The sequence below is a fragment of the Labeo rohita genome, chromosome 21 (assembly GCF_022985175.1).
Source record: "Labeo rohita strain BAU-BD-2019 chromosome 21, IGBB_LRoh.1.0, whole genome shotgun sequence".
Classification (NCBI taxonomy): domain Eukaryota; kingdom Metazoa; phylum Chordata; class Actinopteri; order Cypriniformes; family Cyprinidae; genus Labeo; species Labeo rohita.
In genome coordinates, this window is record NC_066889.1 from 21,124,882 (window position 1) to 21,141,563 (window position 16,682).

Genomic DNA, 16,682 nt, shown 5'->3' on the forward strand with positions numbered 1-16,682 from the left:
GATGTCCAGTGTGCACAAAAAATTGGATGAAAAATAGATTAAAAATAGAATATCGTCAATTGATTTTTAACCAAATCGTGACCCAAAGAATCAGTTTAAAAGGAATCATGACGTTCCGAAAGATTCCCACCCCTACTTATTAATCCATAGCCTCAGATGAACAGTCCTGAGTGATGATGGGTTCACAAATGTGTCATTTTTTGGAGAATTTCATTTTCAGTGAACTGAATGAACTAGTTCACCAAAATCGGACTGTAATAATGTTAATAATGTTCAGGTTTTTTTTTTTTTTTTTTTTTTTTTTGCACAGACCATTTTTTTCACTTCCTAAGTAAAATATATATATCTTCAAAAGCCATGGGTATTAATTTTTTTGGACTCTTAAGTGACTAAAGCCACTGACTTGCATTTTCATGAATCACTTTTCACTGTTTTTTTTTTTTTTTTTTTTACAAGGACCACAGTTTCAGCTAAAAACTTTTTAAAAAGTTACCTACATCTTGGATGGCCTAAGGGTGAGTAAATTAAAAGCAAATTTTCATTTTTGGGGGGAAATTATCACTTTAACTATTTAACAGCACTACCAAAATTTTTTTTGCAAGGATTGTCGTCAAAAAAATTAAAGGAGAAGTCCACTTCCAAAACAAACATTCGCATATAATGTACTCACCCCCTTGTCATCCAAGATGTTCATGTCTGTCTTTCTTCAGTTGTAAAGAAATTATTTTTCTCCATATAATGGACTGGTATGGTGCCCTGATTTTGAACTTCCAAAATGCAGTTTAAATGTGGCTTCAAACGACCCCGAATGCGGTTTTAAACGATCCCAGCCAAGGAAGAAGTTTTTTATCTAGCTAACAATTGGTTATTTTCATTTAAAAAAATACAATTTAAATACTTTTTAATCTCAAACGCTCGTCTTGCCTTTCTCTCCCTGAACTCTGCGTATTATTTTGACTCAAGACTCAATAATACATTTTATTTATAGGCGCCTTTCTCAACACTCAAGGACACCGCACAATAAGTTACAAACAAGACAATAGATAACAGACAAGAAATCCCATATACAGAGACAAAACGAAAAGTAGGAGTAAACAATTAAAGTTTAGGTAAGATATGCAACTGTAAACAAATAAGACTTGAGTATGGATTTGAAAAGAGAGTCAATATTTCTGATGTCTGGTGGTATTGAATTCCAGAGCCGGGGAGCAGAGCAACAAAATGCCCTGCTGCCCATAGTGGAGGAACAGTAAGATGAAGAGAGGAAGCAGATTGAAGAGAACGAGAGGGAGTATGGATGTGAAGAAGATCAGATAGATACAAAGGGGCAAAATTGTGAATAGCCTTGAAAGTGAACGAGAATTTTAAAGTCAATCTGAAACTTAACTGGAAGCCAGTGAAACTGCTGCAAGACAGGGGTGATGTGGTGAAAGCGGGGGATTCTGGCGATAATACAGGCTACTGAGTTTTGAAGCAATTGAAGCTTATAGAGGGATTTGTGGGGAAGACCAAAAAGTAAAGAATTACAATAATCGATGCAGGACATGACAAGACTGTGAACAAGAATAGCAGTGGTATGAGAGGTAAGGGAAGGGCGAAGGTGGGTAATATTACGTAGATGAAAATAAGCGGACCGGGTGATATTGTTAATATGTGATTGAAATGGCAGTGTACTGTCCAGGATGACACCCACACTCTTAACCTGAGTAGAAGGAGCAACAGTGGAATCATCAAGTTAGGGTATGTCGAAAAACTCTGATCGTATTTTCTCCCTCAACTTCAAAAATAATTTCAAAATCATCCTACATCGCTGCAGAAGTACCGACCCAGTCTTTACAAAGTAAACATGCAAAGAAGATCAAACACCCTTAACAAAAAAGGTAAAACAGCAATTAGGACGATTTTGAAGTTGACGGAGAACGTGAGATGGAAGTGTTTTGACATACCCTAACTGTCATGAACCGGAACAAAAACAGTCCAGGCAGTGTAAGACAACGAGCGTTTGGCATTAAAAAGTATATAAATTGTATTATTTTTATTAAAATAACCGATCGTTGCGCTAGATAAGACCCTTCTTTCTCAGCTGGGATCGTTTACAACTGCATTTGGGATCGTTTGAAGCCGCATTTAAACTGCATTTGGAAGTTCAAAATCGGGGCACCATGTCAGTCCATTATACGGAGAAAAATGCTGAAATGTTTTCCTAAAAAAACAATTTCTTTACAACTGAAGAAAGAAAGACATGAACATCTTGGATGACAAGGGGGTGAGTACATTATATGTGAATCTTTGTTTTGGAAGTGGACTTCTTTAATAGACTCACCTGGAGAAACGAAACCTGCATCACTCACTCATTCGCACAATGATCTCCTGTAAATGAAAGAAAAGGAGTTTTTAATTGTTAAAACTCAGCAACATCATTAACATTTACACCTAATATACCATACATTTATGATATTGTTCACATAGGAATGTCAAAAATGATTTATTTACTACTACTAACTAAAAGATGATAATGCAATTGGTTTAATTTGTAATATTTACATTAATATTTAATTTGGGAAATATTATAATAAATCAAAATAATTGCCTTAAAATTTTTTGTACTATCAAAATTATTATTGAATAGTGAAATTTAACTGGTATTGTATCAACAAATGATTTTACTGGCCTACTGTCAGACCATTCATAAATGAGCGCATTACAAGCCATTCATAACTGTGCTCTAAATGGAGACAGAGAATGAGTCACTGCTCTCAGACTAACACATCAGAAAGAAATGTGAAGCTCATGCTGTCAATGTGATACATTCTGATTAGACTGGGTTTTAACATCATGACAACAAACACCCTCTTTTTAAAACAGAAACAAAAAAACTGAAAGATTAGACATGGAGATTTGGAAACGATATACAAGGGAATATCCTCTCTTTTACAACTCTCCACTCGTTTGAGCCAAACACGACACACACGGCCACATATCTAGACAAGAGCAACAGGCAACGTCCAAGTGTCTTTATTCATCCAGCAGATTGCCTGCGGATTTGGTCCGAAGGGATTAAGCTCTTCGTTGTGAGATGGTTTGATGTGAGGAGTGAAAATATAATCACAGCATCTGAAGCCAAGATCCAGAGGGTGGCAGTTTGACTGTTAACCCGTGCTGTAATCTCAACGCTGTCTCAATGTCTAAACCGTGATAATCCTCGTGCCAATCTAAAGGGTCAGACCCTGAAATAATCCGGCCCGTCTGTCACTCATCAGACAAGAGCATCCGTGGTACCACTGCTCTTTAGGCGAGCCAATGAGCTTGCGAAGGATTCTTAGCAACGAGCCCCTGTCATCCAAACATCATCAGCAGGTTCCGCCCAATAATCCACCAAGAGCTTTCAGTGGATCATCAAGAGTCAGGGTGAGCTGCTTACATGAGAATTTCAATAATTGCACAGCAATTTGAAAAATGACATTGTGGCGATTTGTATAAAGAAACCTTTCATATGGGAATAGCTCATCCAAAATATGAAAATTGTGTAATTTGCTCACCCTCATGTTGTTCGAAACTCTTACAGGGCTCAACAATAAGAGTTTTGTCTGCCGGCCCAGCGGAGTCAATAGTTCAGATTTACACTTACCCTGCCAACATTGTCACTGGTCCTAGCACAAAAAATGATTTGTTATATTTTTATAGTATACATTTTAAATTTTCAATATATTTTTTATGTGTTTAATTCAATAAAGCTTTCCTTTACTAAAAATTATAGTAATTATATTAATTTAGCAATTTTTGTTTGCAGCTATATGCAAAATATGGTTCTCAGTTCTGTTTTCCCCTACATCTACATAGCATCTATATAATCATTGGTGTGAAAGTGCCCACAATTACAACCCAGTTTTCTGGGGCACAAGTTGAGCAGTGAACACACACACCATGAACACACACCCTGAGCAGTGGGCAGCCAATGCTGTGGCACGCAAGGAGTTTTCATCAGCCATTACTCCAGTCTTCAAGTGTCTCATTAGCCATCAGAAATCATTATTATATGGTGATTTGGTGCACAAGAAACATTTCTTATTATTTTCAATGTTCAAAACAGTTGTGGTGCTTAATATTTTTCTCGAAACGTGATAAAATGTGACCCTGGACCACAAAACCAGTGATAAATCACACAGGTGTATTTGTAGCTATAGTCTACAACATTTTTCTTTTATGCCAAAGATCTTTAGGATTTTAAAGATCATGTTCTATGAAGATATTTTGTAAATTTCCTACTGTAAATATATTAAAACTTAATTTCTGATTAGTAGTATGCATTGCTAAGAACTTAGGACAACTTTTCTCAATATTTTGATTTTCTTGCACCCTCAGATTCCAGATTTCAAATAGTCTTGACCAAATATTATCCTATCCTAACAAACCATCAATGGAAAGCTTATTTTTCAGCTTTGTATAAATGATGCATAAGTCTCAATTTCAAAAAACTGAACCTTTTGACTGATTTTGTGGTCCATGGTCACAAATTTCTTTTCAAGACTCTGATCAATAAAATGTTTTAATGAGCCGTACTTATTGTTTTTAAAAGGATAGTTCACTAAAAAATACGAATGCTGTCATTAATTAATTACCCTCTTGTGATTCCAAACCTGTAAGACTTTCATTCATCTTTGGAACACAAATTAAGATGTTTATATTAAGGTTGAACCACTAATGTCACATGTACACTGTAAAAAAACACAATTTGTTGAGTCAGCTTAAAATAATTTGTTACCCTGCTGCCTTAAAATTTTAAGTTCAGTCAACTAAAATAAGTGTATTCAACTTGAAATGTTAAGTTGTACTAAGTAACAACTAAAACTTAACAGATGGGTAAGTAACCCAGCTGCCTTAAAATTTTAGATTGGTTCAACTCAAATATCTAAGCTGTCACTTAGTATAATTTAACATTTCAAGTTGAATAAACTTTTTTTAATAAAATTTGAATAAAATTTTAAGGCAGTCAGGTTACAAATTATTTTCAGTTGACTCAACAAGTTGTTTTTTACAGTGTAGGGTTTTGCTAATATAGACACTAATATTGTGTATCGACGATAGTCAGAGCTATTGCCTGTTGCTGATACCTTTGATGATAGCAAGACGATTATTATTATTGATTGTTTTTTTTTTTTTTTTAAATCTATCAAAAAGAATGTAGGCGACAAGCATTTATTGTCTTTAATTTCACTTCTGCTAAATTTAATGCACACTTGCTGAAAAGTATTAATTTCATTTGGGGGAAAGAAGTATTTACCCCAAACCTTTAACCCGTAGTTAAAGGAGGAACCTGAGGCTGTAAGAAATAACCTAGCAGAAACCACTCAGAACACCTTAGCAATTGTGCATCAAGGCCTTGGCAACCACAAACAGTGTGACAGTATCATGTCAGCGATTTTTCCCAAACAATGTCTTCGTTTGTTGGCTATCATTTCATTTTGTCATGCTGCCTTAGCTCATTTTGAGCTATGAATGGCTACATGTAAATCTGTGTCCCTCGCGCGTTAATTCGGATGGAAATCTGCAGTTAGGTAATGCAAACAGCTGACCATTTCCATACAAAGAAGTTACACTCACAGTCACATCCATCTCTGACAATTTAATCAAATCAGCCTCGCCACAGCGGCCGTTCACAGCCCCGTTATTCTACTGCCAACCACACGAATTCTAGAAGCTCGTTGTCAAAAATAATCTGTGTAAAGGCTGAGCATGCACATGGCTGAGCATTCTTCAGGTGGAGGGCAAATGTGAAACGATTTGAGACGTTTTTGGCTGAGCCCGCAGAAATCCTTCAGATGGGAGGGACAGATGGTCTCGTCTCTCCTCTCCTGCTCTCTATACATTCATCGTCGGCCTCTATCTGTTCCCATCTCCCTTTCTGGAGTTGGCAGGAAAGCCGTAAACCCAGGAGAGCACATTGCTTCCTTCCTTCCTTCGCCGCCTGTCTGATTGCCTGCCAGATCCGTCATTCAGCGCAAATGTCGCCACACCCTCACCTAACTAACACATCACGGAAAGCAAAACAGTATTTTGGGAAAAGTGCCAGGCTGTTGCATAATTTTCGTTTTTGTTCAACAGGTCAAATATGCATATGCAAACTGCCTCATTTACTCGTTTGAAGACTGATGAGTCAGGTCTAGTTATCATCCTGGCGAATTACAGAGGAAATGGCGCACCTCTAATAGATGACACCCATAATAGGGGTTTTCCTCTGAGATCTGACATCATTTATTTTTAAGTGCACAAATGGCCTCTCTCCAGCTCCACCAAGAGGCTTGTTCCTAAAGGACGAGCCTGCTGAAGTCTCACGTTCTCCAGGCAAATCAAAACACAGACTTGGGCGTGAGCTGAATATCTGCATCCTATAGGGAGAGTTACATCTCAACTGCATTAGATTGCACCTCGGAGTGAAAGAGGGTTTTCATAACATGAAAACACACTGGCGCAGAGGTTGCACGTTCCTCTCTTGCACAAAAGGTTCCTGTTAAACGTTGCACCAGATTTGAGTCGAGATAGCGTTTCTTGACCTTTACAGATTATCTTGCTGTTAAAGAAACAGTTCACACAGAAATTAAAACGATAATTGTTTACTCATACCATAACGGTGAGTCTTGTGTGAGATAGAGAGCAGACTCAGAGCCGTCACACTGATTTGAAACAACAATGATTTAAAATAAAGGCACTAGTTATATAAGGATTATATAGCTGTAATTCATACATATGTCATGTTTTCATTAAAATAACTTATTTTAATATATTTTTAAATGTAATTTTTTCCTGTGATGCAAGGCTGTTTTTTCAGCATCATTACTCAAATATTCAGTATCCAGGACCCCATGATTTCCGCAACGTGGAAAAGCGGACAGAATAACAGAATGCAGTCATAAAAATGGAACGTACTCTACAATACAGAATGTCACCGAATTTTCAAATTTTGGATGAATAAATCAAAAGTAGGTCAGTACATTAAATCAAAATGCGACAAGGACTAATGTCTGTGAATATTAAGCTGCAAAAATACTATTATTTTTCACACAATGTTTACCAGAAAAATGATTGATCAGAATTTACCACAAAAATGTAAATACACAACATTGTTTTTAGTATGTCTGGGGGAAAAAAAAAAATATTATTTTTTTTTTTATATATATTATTATTATTATTTTATTTTATTTTATTTTTTACAAAAATTAATTATTTAGAGATGATTTTTGATTATAACAATTTGATTTTGAGAAAAAAAAATTATTAAAAAAGTGCCTTAGAAATTTAATTTTTGTTCAACTTTTAATAAATTGCTGTTAAATTGTGTATATTTCATAATTTCATATAACTAGACATGCTTTTTGATTAATAACATTTAACTTAACCATTAACACAGAGTCTAGACAAATCCAGAAAAATTTAAATGGAAAAAAAACAGAACAGGATTTCACAGGGCCCTAAGTTCAGAAATCATTCTAATATACAGATTTGGGGCTCAAGAAACATATTTTATGAAAATATTAATTAAATAAAATTATTTTTCAGGATTCTTTGATAAATAGAAAGTTTAAAAGAACAGCATTTATTTGAAATAGAATGTCTTTTCTGTCTTTACTGAATCCAACTCTTGACCTTGGCATTGCAAGTGTAAAAGCTGACTTTTTGAGCAACATGAAAACTAGAAATGAGGAAGGAAAAAACACTGCAAAATACATTGCAAAGTCATTTTAGCCCAATTCAGTTTGAATGTAGATTGATCATTTTGTTTTAAGTTTGTTCAAATCCTCATGGTGTGCTACTTTTCCCATTTCATTTGTGACCCTGGACCACAAAACCAGTCATAAGGGTTGATTTTTTCTAAGTTGAGCTGAATAAAAATACACTTTCCATTTATGTATGGTTTGTTAGAATAGGACAATATTTGGCTGAGATACAACTATTTGAAAATCTGGAATCTGAGTGTGCAAAAAAATAAACATATTGAGAAAATCGCCTTTAAAGTTGTCCAAATGAACCTCTTAATGCATATTACTAATCAAAAATTAAATTAATACATTTATGGTAGGAAATTTACAAAATATCTTCATGAAACACAATCTTTACTTTACATCCTAATGATTTTTGGCATAAAAGAAACTTATTATTTTGACCCATACAATGTATTTTTGGCTATTCCTACAAAAATACCCATGCTTTTTTAGACTGGTTTTGTGGTCCAGGGTCACATCTGTGACACATGCATGTGTCAAACCGTGAAAAATGCGCTTGTTGAGAATAGGTGTGATATTACTTTTCTAACCAGAATTATCTAAACATGTCAAAGTTGACTTAATGAGGAACCGGAGGTACATCTTGAAGCAAGAAAAAAACACTTTGAGGCTCTTCTGACCAGGTGTTCTGACTTGAACATCTTAACAACCACACAGCAACACGCTGACAACATGATAACATTCCATGTGCACTTCCTCTATCTTGAAATGGCCAAAACTGATGACTGTGATTGTCCAGTCCTAAACACATACCAGAGAAGTCATGCTTTAAATACAGCCACACTAACACATACTTCTGCTCTCTTTATCTGTCTAAATCTCAAGCCTGAGGGCATCTCAAAAGAAAATAAACCAGTCATAAGACTGCCATTTTCCTCTTTTCTACATCCTCTAAAGTACGGCAAACCATCACAATAAACAGTACAGCTATTATATGAACTACCAACCTGTTAGGAAGTGAACAGGTGTTGTGTACTTGCCTTTAGAAACCACAACTTTTTTAGAAAATAAAGAGTTGCCAACAAAGTCAATACACTTCTTATACACTGTAATGATTTTGTAGAAGTTGTAAATGCAACAAAGACTGGGTATTGGAGTATGTTTTAAAAGATATTTCACTTTGAATTCAATGTGTTACTTGACAGTTCTTTTGTGAAACTTTCTAGCAATTTCTGAGAGAAAACTATTACACCAATTTGTTTTTCAGTGTACACTGCAGTTGAGTTCGGGTCAGCAAAACTGGTCCTACATCAATGCAACGGAGGTCCTTTCTGTAGCCGGAGGGCATTTCCTAAGGAGAGATAATGGGTTTCTGTCTGTTCCCATTCACAGTTTATTAATACGCTGCTCTGCACCCTGGAGGAGTGTGCAGTGTGACAGGAATAATCTCAATGCCCCTCTTCATCTCCCTCAAACTGGGACAGCCCAGCGGACAGGCAAGATGACACTGCATCCGCCACCGTCACAAGAAGAACCCAGATGATGTTTCACAACACACACAACCCACCATTCCTGCAAAACTTCCTGTGTGCCACTTCCAGCGACTCATTTAGAGGGATCGAATGATTACTCAAGTTACCCGATTACAAAATAGCTAAGGGTGAATTTCCATTCTCTGGTAAATTCACACTCCAAAAAAATGCTGATCTCATGAATCACAAAACAGACTCTCAGCTCAGACGAACACAATTCACCATCTTCTAGACAAGCTACGCAAAACCGTGCTCTTAATCACATTAGATTATGAGCGTGATTTTGCATAGCTTGTCAGTGATTTACGGCTCTGTGTATTAATTGCCCATCCAGCTGAACTCACGTGATGGAGATTAACTGCTAATCAAAGTACCGGCTTTACTGACTAAACACGCCTGACAATCGCATGCGATTTATCATGCAGCCCTATTTACTTCTAATTCACATATTTCCCACCAAAATCAGCACAGAAAATGCAAAAAACATTTTATTTGGGCTTGGCTGTGCCTACTTTTGTTGACTAGTTCACTAAAAGTTAACTAAAATGACCTGCGTGAGATTATATAATGATTTAGCATAACGTTTGTAGGGCTGTCACTAACGATTATTTTGGTAATCGAGTAATCGGGCGATTATTTTGATGATTAATCGAGTAGTCAGGTTGTTGTTTGTGGCAATAAAAACAGACCTGAACAATAGCCTTTATAATTACTCAAAATATATTACAGCTGTCAATAACAATTATTTTGGTAAGAGTAATCTGTCGATTATTCTGATGATTAATCGCGTAATTGGATTTTATGTTTTGCAGTAATAAAAATAGACTTAAGTGAACAACAGCCTTAAAATGACTAAAAATACATATATAATGGCATATAATAGTTTTATTGATCAAAACTGTTAAAACTAGTGCTGTCAAACGATTAATCGCAATTATTCACATGCAAAATTAAAGTTTGTTTACACAATATGTGTGTGTGTACTGTGTATATTTATTATGTATATATAAAGACAAACATGCATGTATATATTTAAGAAAAACACTTGCACAATTTAGTCAAAAAATTGACTAAACAACTTAATTCACATGTCCATTTACTCTTTAATATTTGACCATTTCTTTACAACAAAAATGCTACAGTTGCTGTAATTTCTTGAATATGTGGACATCAAAACTTGTAAGCTTAGTGAGGGTTTAAACTTTTATTTTGAAATCACGGTAAACAGTTAGCATATTGTGAAAGATATTGATGTATTCTCATGTGTTTGTGTAGGTTTATAATAGGGCTGTCAAACGATTAGTCGCCTAATTTATGTGTGTGTGCTGTGTGTAATTATTATTTATATATAAATACAAACACATTCATGTATATATTTAAAAGATATTTACAAGTATATGTATTTATTATAATTTTTATAGAATTTACATTATACATAAATACACTTTTTTTGTACATAAATAACATTTATCTTAAATATATACATAAATTAATTGGTGTGTATTTATATATACATAATTACACACAGTTCACACACATATATTAAACAAACTCAAACTTTTATTTTGTATGCGATTAATCACGACTAATCATTTGACAGCCCTAGATTATAAATGATTTACCTTACAAATCTGATGAAATGGTGCACGTTGCGTTCCCAGATGAACATTATAATAAATGCAAACTTGCAACAATATGCAAAGATGGAGATAAGTTTGTGTGGACGAAGCTGCATACATTTATTTAACTGAATCATAGCGTTTATGAATTCAGAACAGCATGATTTATTATGATTTTTAAATGGGTTTAATATATCATTCAGCCTTGGAAAATGGTCTAATAACGCGTTTAATGGAACCTTGTCTATGCGTCACTTCCGGTATTTTGCCGGACACAGGCAAAAAGCAATCAAGGATTTTTAAAATCCAGTACTCGAATTGAATCGAGGAATCGTGACAGCCCTAGATGTTTGTAAACTGTTTTCTAGTTCCTAGGCCTAATTTGTCTTAAATATCATATCTTAAATATCTGAGAGTCACAAAGAGTAGCTAGAGATATGAATACTCCATCACTCCCACAATATGACTTGAGAAATTCTGTGTAAAGTACTGAAATCAGGGTAAACAAATAACTTTAACCCATCTAGGGGGGGAAGGGGTGGTGCGGTCTATTGCTGGCAGTCTTGTGTCAGGGTTTCCCAGAGAATGCTCTGGTCTAGCCACATCACACACAGAGGGCAGGAAGTGGCAAAGATGAGGTCAGTATTTAGCACACAGTCAGACTGAGCCACACAGTGAGTCCACACATACAGTGGACATCCGAAAAAGCGCTCTCTCTCACAATATGTGTTTCGCTCTCAGATTTGACACAGAATCTGAGGGGAAAAAAACATGTGAAAACAATCCGTCATGATTTACTCTCCCTCATGTCATTTCAAACCTGTATGACATTCTTTCTTAAACAAAAGGTACAATATCCTGGCTCGGTTTTCAACATAATTAAAGTGAATGAGAACTAGGGCTGTTAAGCTTAAAAAGGGACACAAAATCACCAAGTATCATAAAAGCGGTTCCCAGGACTTATATTTCAAGTCTTCTGAAGCCACAACAGTTTTTGTGTCACACTCATCTGTTAACTTTTCTGATTTGTAAAATGTATTTTTTAAAACTCATTAATTTTCATCTTTTAAAATACATTAAAGAAAGTAAGACACACGTTTAAATTGTCATGAGGATGAGTAAATGACTTTTTTGGGGTGACCTGTCTCTTTAAGACAACAAACTTCATTGAGCAACAGAATTCATTTCCTATCAACTCATCAAACCCGATCAGCTTCAGTGAGATGTTTTGCAAAAACTCCCAGGATCCTTTGCTGATATAAACTGGCATGCATTCTGCCTAGGCCCTTGTGCTTACTGAAAGTTCGGAGGAAAACAACGCCCAAGACGCCACCCTCTCGACTGATCCAATGGCTTATCCTCTCTGACATCTGTAATTGGCTAAACTGCTTCTAAGGACAGGACTTCAAAAGTCTCACTTTAAAAAGCAGACGAGAAATTACTAATCATAGAAACTGGATCAGAAGTTCATCATGCCAGGAAGAGCCTTCAGGCCTGTTACAATATTTTATCACGCTATAAACTAATTTAACATCATTTGCGATGTTTATTTTGCTAAAAAAACACTTCTTAAATGAACACTTCACCCAAAAATGAAAATCTGCTTAAAATTTACTCATCCAAGATGCAGACGAGTTCTTCATCATAACAGATTTGGAGAAATTTAGCATTACATCATTTGCTCAACAATGGATCCTCTGCGGTGAATGGGTGCCGTCAGAGTCCAAACAGCTGATAAAAAGCAGAATAATTCACAAGCATCCACATATCTCCAGTCCATCCAGGCTAAATTTCTCCAAATCTGTTCTGATGAAGAACCAAACTCATCTGCTTCGTGAATGGCCTGATGGTGAGTAAACTTTTAGCAAATGTTCATTTTTAGGTGAACTATTCCTTTAAGACACCTTGACTGGATTATTACACAACTCAAATCTTTGCAACCAGCGCAATGAGAACATAAAGCACGTGCATTCATGTCTATTTTGCTTTACTTGACAGTGCATGTTAAATGAACCCATTATGATCATGATGATGACACTACAAACAAAGTACATACCAAAAATGGGCATGTTCATACTTCTACAAAATCATAAAATGTCTATTCTTCTAGCTATGCATTTCAGAAATGCACTTTGTCAGAATTGCGTCAGAATGCATGCAAAAAATACCTTATGCCTGTGATAATTACACTGCAAAACCCACACAGGTATTGCAGGTGCTGTAATGCCATTTAACTACTCACTTAGATGGTTGGATCATCGCAAAATTTAAGCTGAGGGAGAACTACAGGGCGTCATCTCTAGTTTCTCTGGTTGCGGAAGGTGCAGGTCTATTTCATAACCTCATTGCTTTCAGGAAGAAGTAATAACAGGTCCAAACAGGATGAGTCGGTAGAGAAACCCAAGCCGGGTGAGACTAGACTGATGACATCAAATATATTATGACACCAGCTGAATAGTTAAGAATATGGAGAACAAAATTTACAAAATAAGTTTTGCTGATTTGGAACTAATTGACTAAGAACATCGCAGGATTCCACCTTGAACATACTCAGCTGAGACAATTAATATTTAAAAAAATGTTAATGATCTGACTGTACTCAAGTAGACACTATCAGATGAGACCACAAAAACTTCAACTGTTTTATAATTGAACTTTCCAACACTGACAGTGTGACTGAACTAAACTGAATCAACACTGAATGTGAATTGAGCTGAATAAAGACACAATTGTCTTCTGTACCCTGGTGAAAAAAACAGCATATGCTGGTAGGTAGGTTTTGATGCTGGTTTAAGCTGGTCCTTTGCTGGTTTAAGCTGGTCCTTTGCTGGTCATGTTGCTGGTCAAGGACCAGCTTAAACCAGCTAAGGACCAGCTTAAACCAGCATCAAAACCTACCTAACCAGCATCAAAACATAGCTACCAGCATATGCTGGTTTTTTCACCAGGGTAGTGCTGATTCACAGATAAAACTCAAGTTGTTTTGAAACTGATGAATTTTGCAACATTAACACGTTGTTTTACCTTATTATTGTGAAGCTGCTTTAAAGCAAATGTTAATCTTTTAACTGTCTAATTCTACCATTATATTGTACAGTATATTCTCGACGCTTCAACAATAACCAAATACCCTTATGTATCATAAAATCTGAGGTGCACTGCATCAGCTAACCAACGTTGTGTCTCACAACGTATTCAAAACGCAAAAATACAATATAGAAAGTCTCTTTATAGACATACAGCTCCTTAATATATTTGACAAAAAGGCACGTTTACAGTAAAAGAGACTAAAGCTAGTGTACCGAGTGACTAGATTTTCAATCTAGTATTCTCAAGGCATGCTAGCACTGCAGTGGCGGGCAAACTACGACCGAATGGAGGCGAAACTCCAATGTATAAAGCGGAAAACGGACGAATTAGCAAGTGAAGACAATAGATAGGGCACTTGACTGGACGTCTGAGCGACATAATTCCTGTGTTTGTGTCCACAAAAGCTCCTGATCTACCAGCACCCTCGCGTTCCCCCTCCCCTCCACATAGCCCACCCTTTAAAAACATGTAGCGACAAAGCGCTGATCAATATGTTCACTTTCAGCGCCTACAGCGCGTGACGCGAACGCACTGGACTCCCATTGTCTTCCCATCCGTTATTGTTACAATGTTTAGAATGTATCCAGTCTGGAATGATTAATATCGCTACAATGTATCCAGACAGAAAGAATATGCATGACTACAATGTATCTAGCCTGGAAGCATTAATAGTTAGAATCACTCATATTACTACAGTATAAACAGTCAGTTACTCACTCCTAATATTACAATACATCCAGTTAGACAACATTGACATAGCTATAGTTTACTCGTCTGGAACCATTAAAAAGTGAAAATTTCCAGTCAGAAATCATTCATATTGTTACTAGTAAGAATATATATACATTTTATTAGAATATATAGAGTAAAACATTAATATTACAACCATGTCCACTACAGGACTATTCAAAATTCTACAATATATTCACTCGGAAATGAACGTATCCAATGTTTCCAGTCAGAAAACATTTACACGGCCACAATTTATCCGGTCTGGAACCATTAATAGTAACAATTTATCCAGCCAGAAAATATTCATATTGTTACAATATATGCAGTTATTTATTTCGGAAACTACTTAAATTGCTGCAGTGTGTCCAGTTTGAGATAATATTATTAGAATATATCCAATATTGAAATGATATTGAAACAACATATCTAGCCAGAAATCATTTATGCTGCTACAATATATCCAGTCTGTAAACACTGATATTCCTAGGTGTCCAGAAATAATTGATATTGCTACAATATATCCAGTCAGAAATAAATACTGGTACAAACATCCAATATTGTTAATATTTAACGAGTTCGAAATCACTGTATACATTGTATCAGGATCAGTCATAAATGATTAATATTAGTACTGTTTACATTGTTACACTGTATCTAGTCGAGAAACATTCACTGTGCTAAGTACCAAGTTAGAAATAAGACTGCTAATAAGTACTCAGTTTGGGATCATTTTTTTAAATCCTGTCAGACATCACTTATAATTTAACAACGCACTAACACTGACATGATGTATCAAGTGAATAATCTTTCATAACGTCTCATTGTATCCAGTCAGAAATCACGCCTGCGTTGTGGCGCACAATCTGCCTGACTTCCACTAAAAGCTATGCGTGTCTCTCTTCCTCTCCCCCTCCCTTTTCTCGGCAGACCCCCCACCCCACCCCCTCATTTTTCCCTCCTTGCCTCCCAGCTAGTTCGGCAAATGTTCGCGTTGCTTCAAACATTATTGGGTGCGCTCCCGAGACACCCGTGCGCGGTGCGTAAACGTTACATAAATCTGCGTCTGGGTCTCGGATGTGCCACAAAGGGCTTTGCTTTCTTTGGCTAGACGACCCACAAACGTGACAAAACCTGAGTGACACAAGGGTTAGATATCAAACTGAGACGATGAACAGAAGTTTGCGCTGTTAATATACTCAGAGAACCAGCGATGTAACTCACCTTGACAGCCCTGTCCCACACTACGGAGTCTGATGTTCCAGATAAAGTGCGATTGTTTTCCACTTCCCCGGCCCCTGTCTCCACACCCCAGGAACCGAGAGTGTGTTCGGGGTGGGGGGCCTGGGTGATAGGAATGATCTCGGACAGCCAGCCAATTTGGAGTGGGGCAAAGCAACGAAGGAGCTTACTGGTATCCAAAATGCATGTCTCGGGAAGTCTTAAAGGCGTGCGTTAGCTTTCCGAAAAGCCTATATTCCTGGCTTCTCCGCGACACGGGGAATCGGTATCCCACGATTTGTTCGTTGTATCCGGGCGCGTCGCTCGCCTCCTAATCCGCCATGTTGTGCCCCTGCGCCTGGAATGGGAAGCAGCGGATTCCCAGGCCAGGCCCCTCCTCTCCTCTTCCCACGCAGAGACGCCGCGACATCTGGCGGACGACTTGCTTCCAGGAAAGGGGAATGTGCAGGAGGCGCTTAGGTGCAATGCGCCACGCTGCGGCCGGTTGCGGTACTACGGGTAGGAGAGCAGTCTAAATGAAACGCCAGTGGAGCATGAACGTAGATTATGACAGAACTGCAGGGATTTCCTTCAAATCTTCCTCAGTGTTCAGGGATTTAGCGTGAATTTTGAAAAACCGCTGATAGATTTTCTCAGTCAGTATCAGTTTAATTTGAAATAACTTCATGTCATTTATCTCAGAAGTGGATCTCTCTTGAAAAAAGAAATACACCTTAATCCCATCTAAGACGTTTTGCTGGTCTAACTGGTTT

General features: G+C 36.8%; 1 protein-coding gene across 1 annotated transcript in view; it reads right to left on the reverse strand.

Moving 5' to 3' along the window:
- The window catches only part of ptpra (protein tyrosine phosphatase receptor type A), a 36,231-nt gene extending 19,940 nt beyond the window's left edge, over nt 1-16,291 (reverse strand). The window contains exons 1-2 of the mRNA XM_051092699.1: nt 15,913-16,291; nt 2,324-2,370 (exon numbers count right to left, since the gene is read on the reverse strand). Coding sequence (XP_050948656.1) covers nt 2,324-2,344 — 21 coding nt within the window. The 5' untranslated portion in view covers nt 2,345-2,370; nt 15,913-16,291. The remainder of the gene's footprint in view (nt 1-2,323; nt 2,371-15,912) is intronic.
- Between the last annotated feature and the right edge of the window lie 391 nt (nt 16,292-16,682).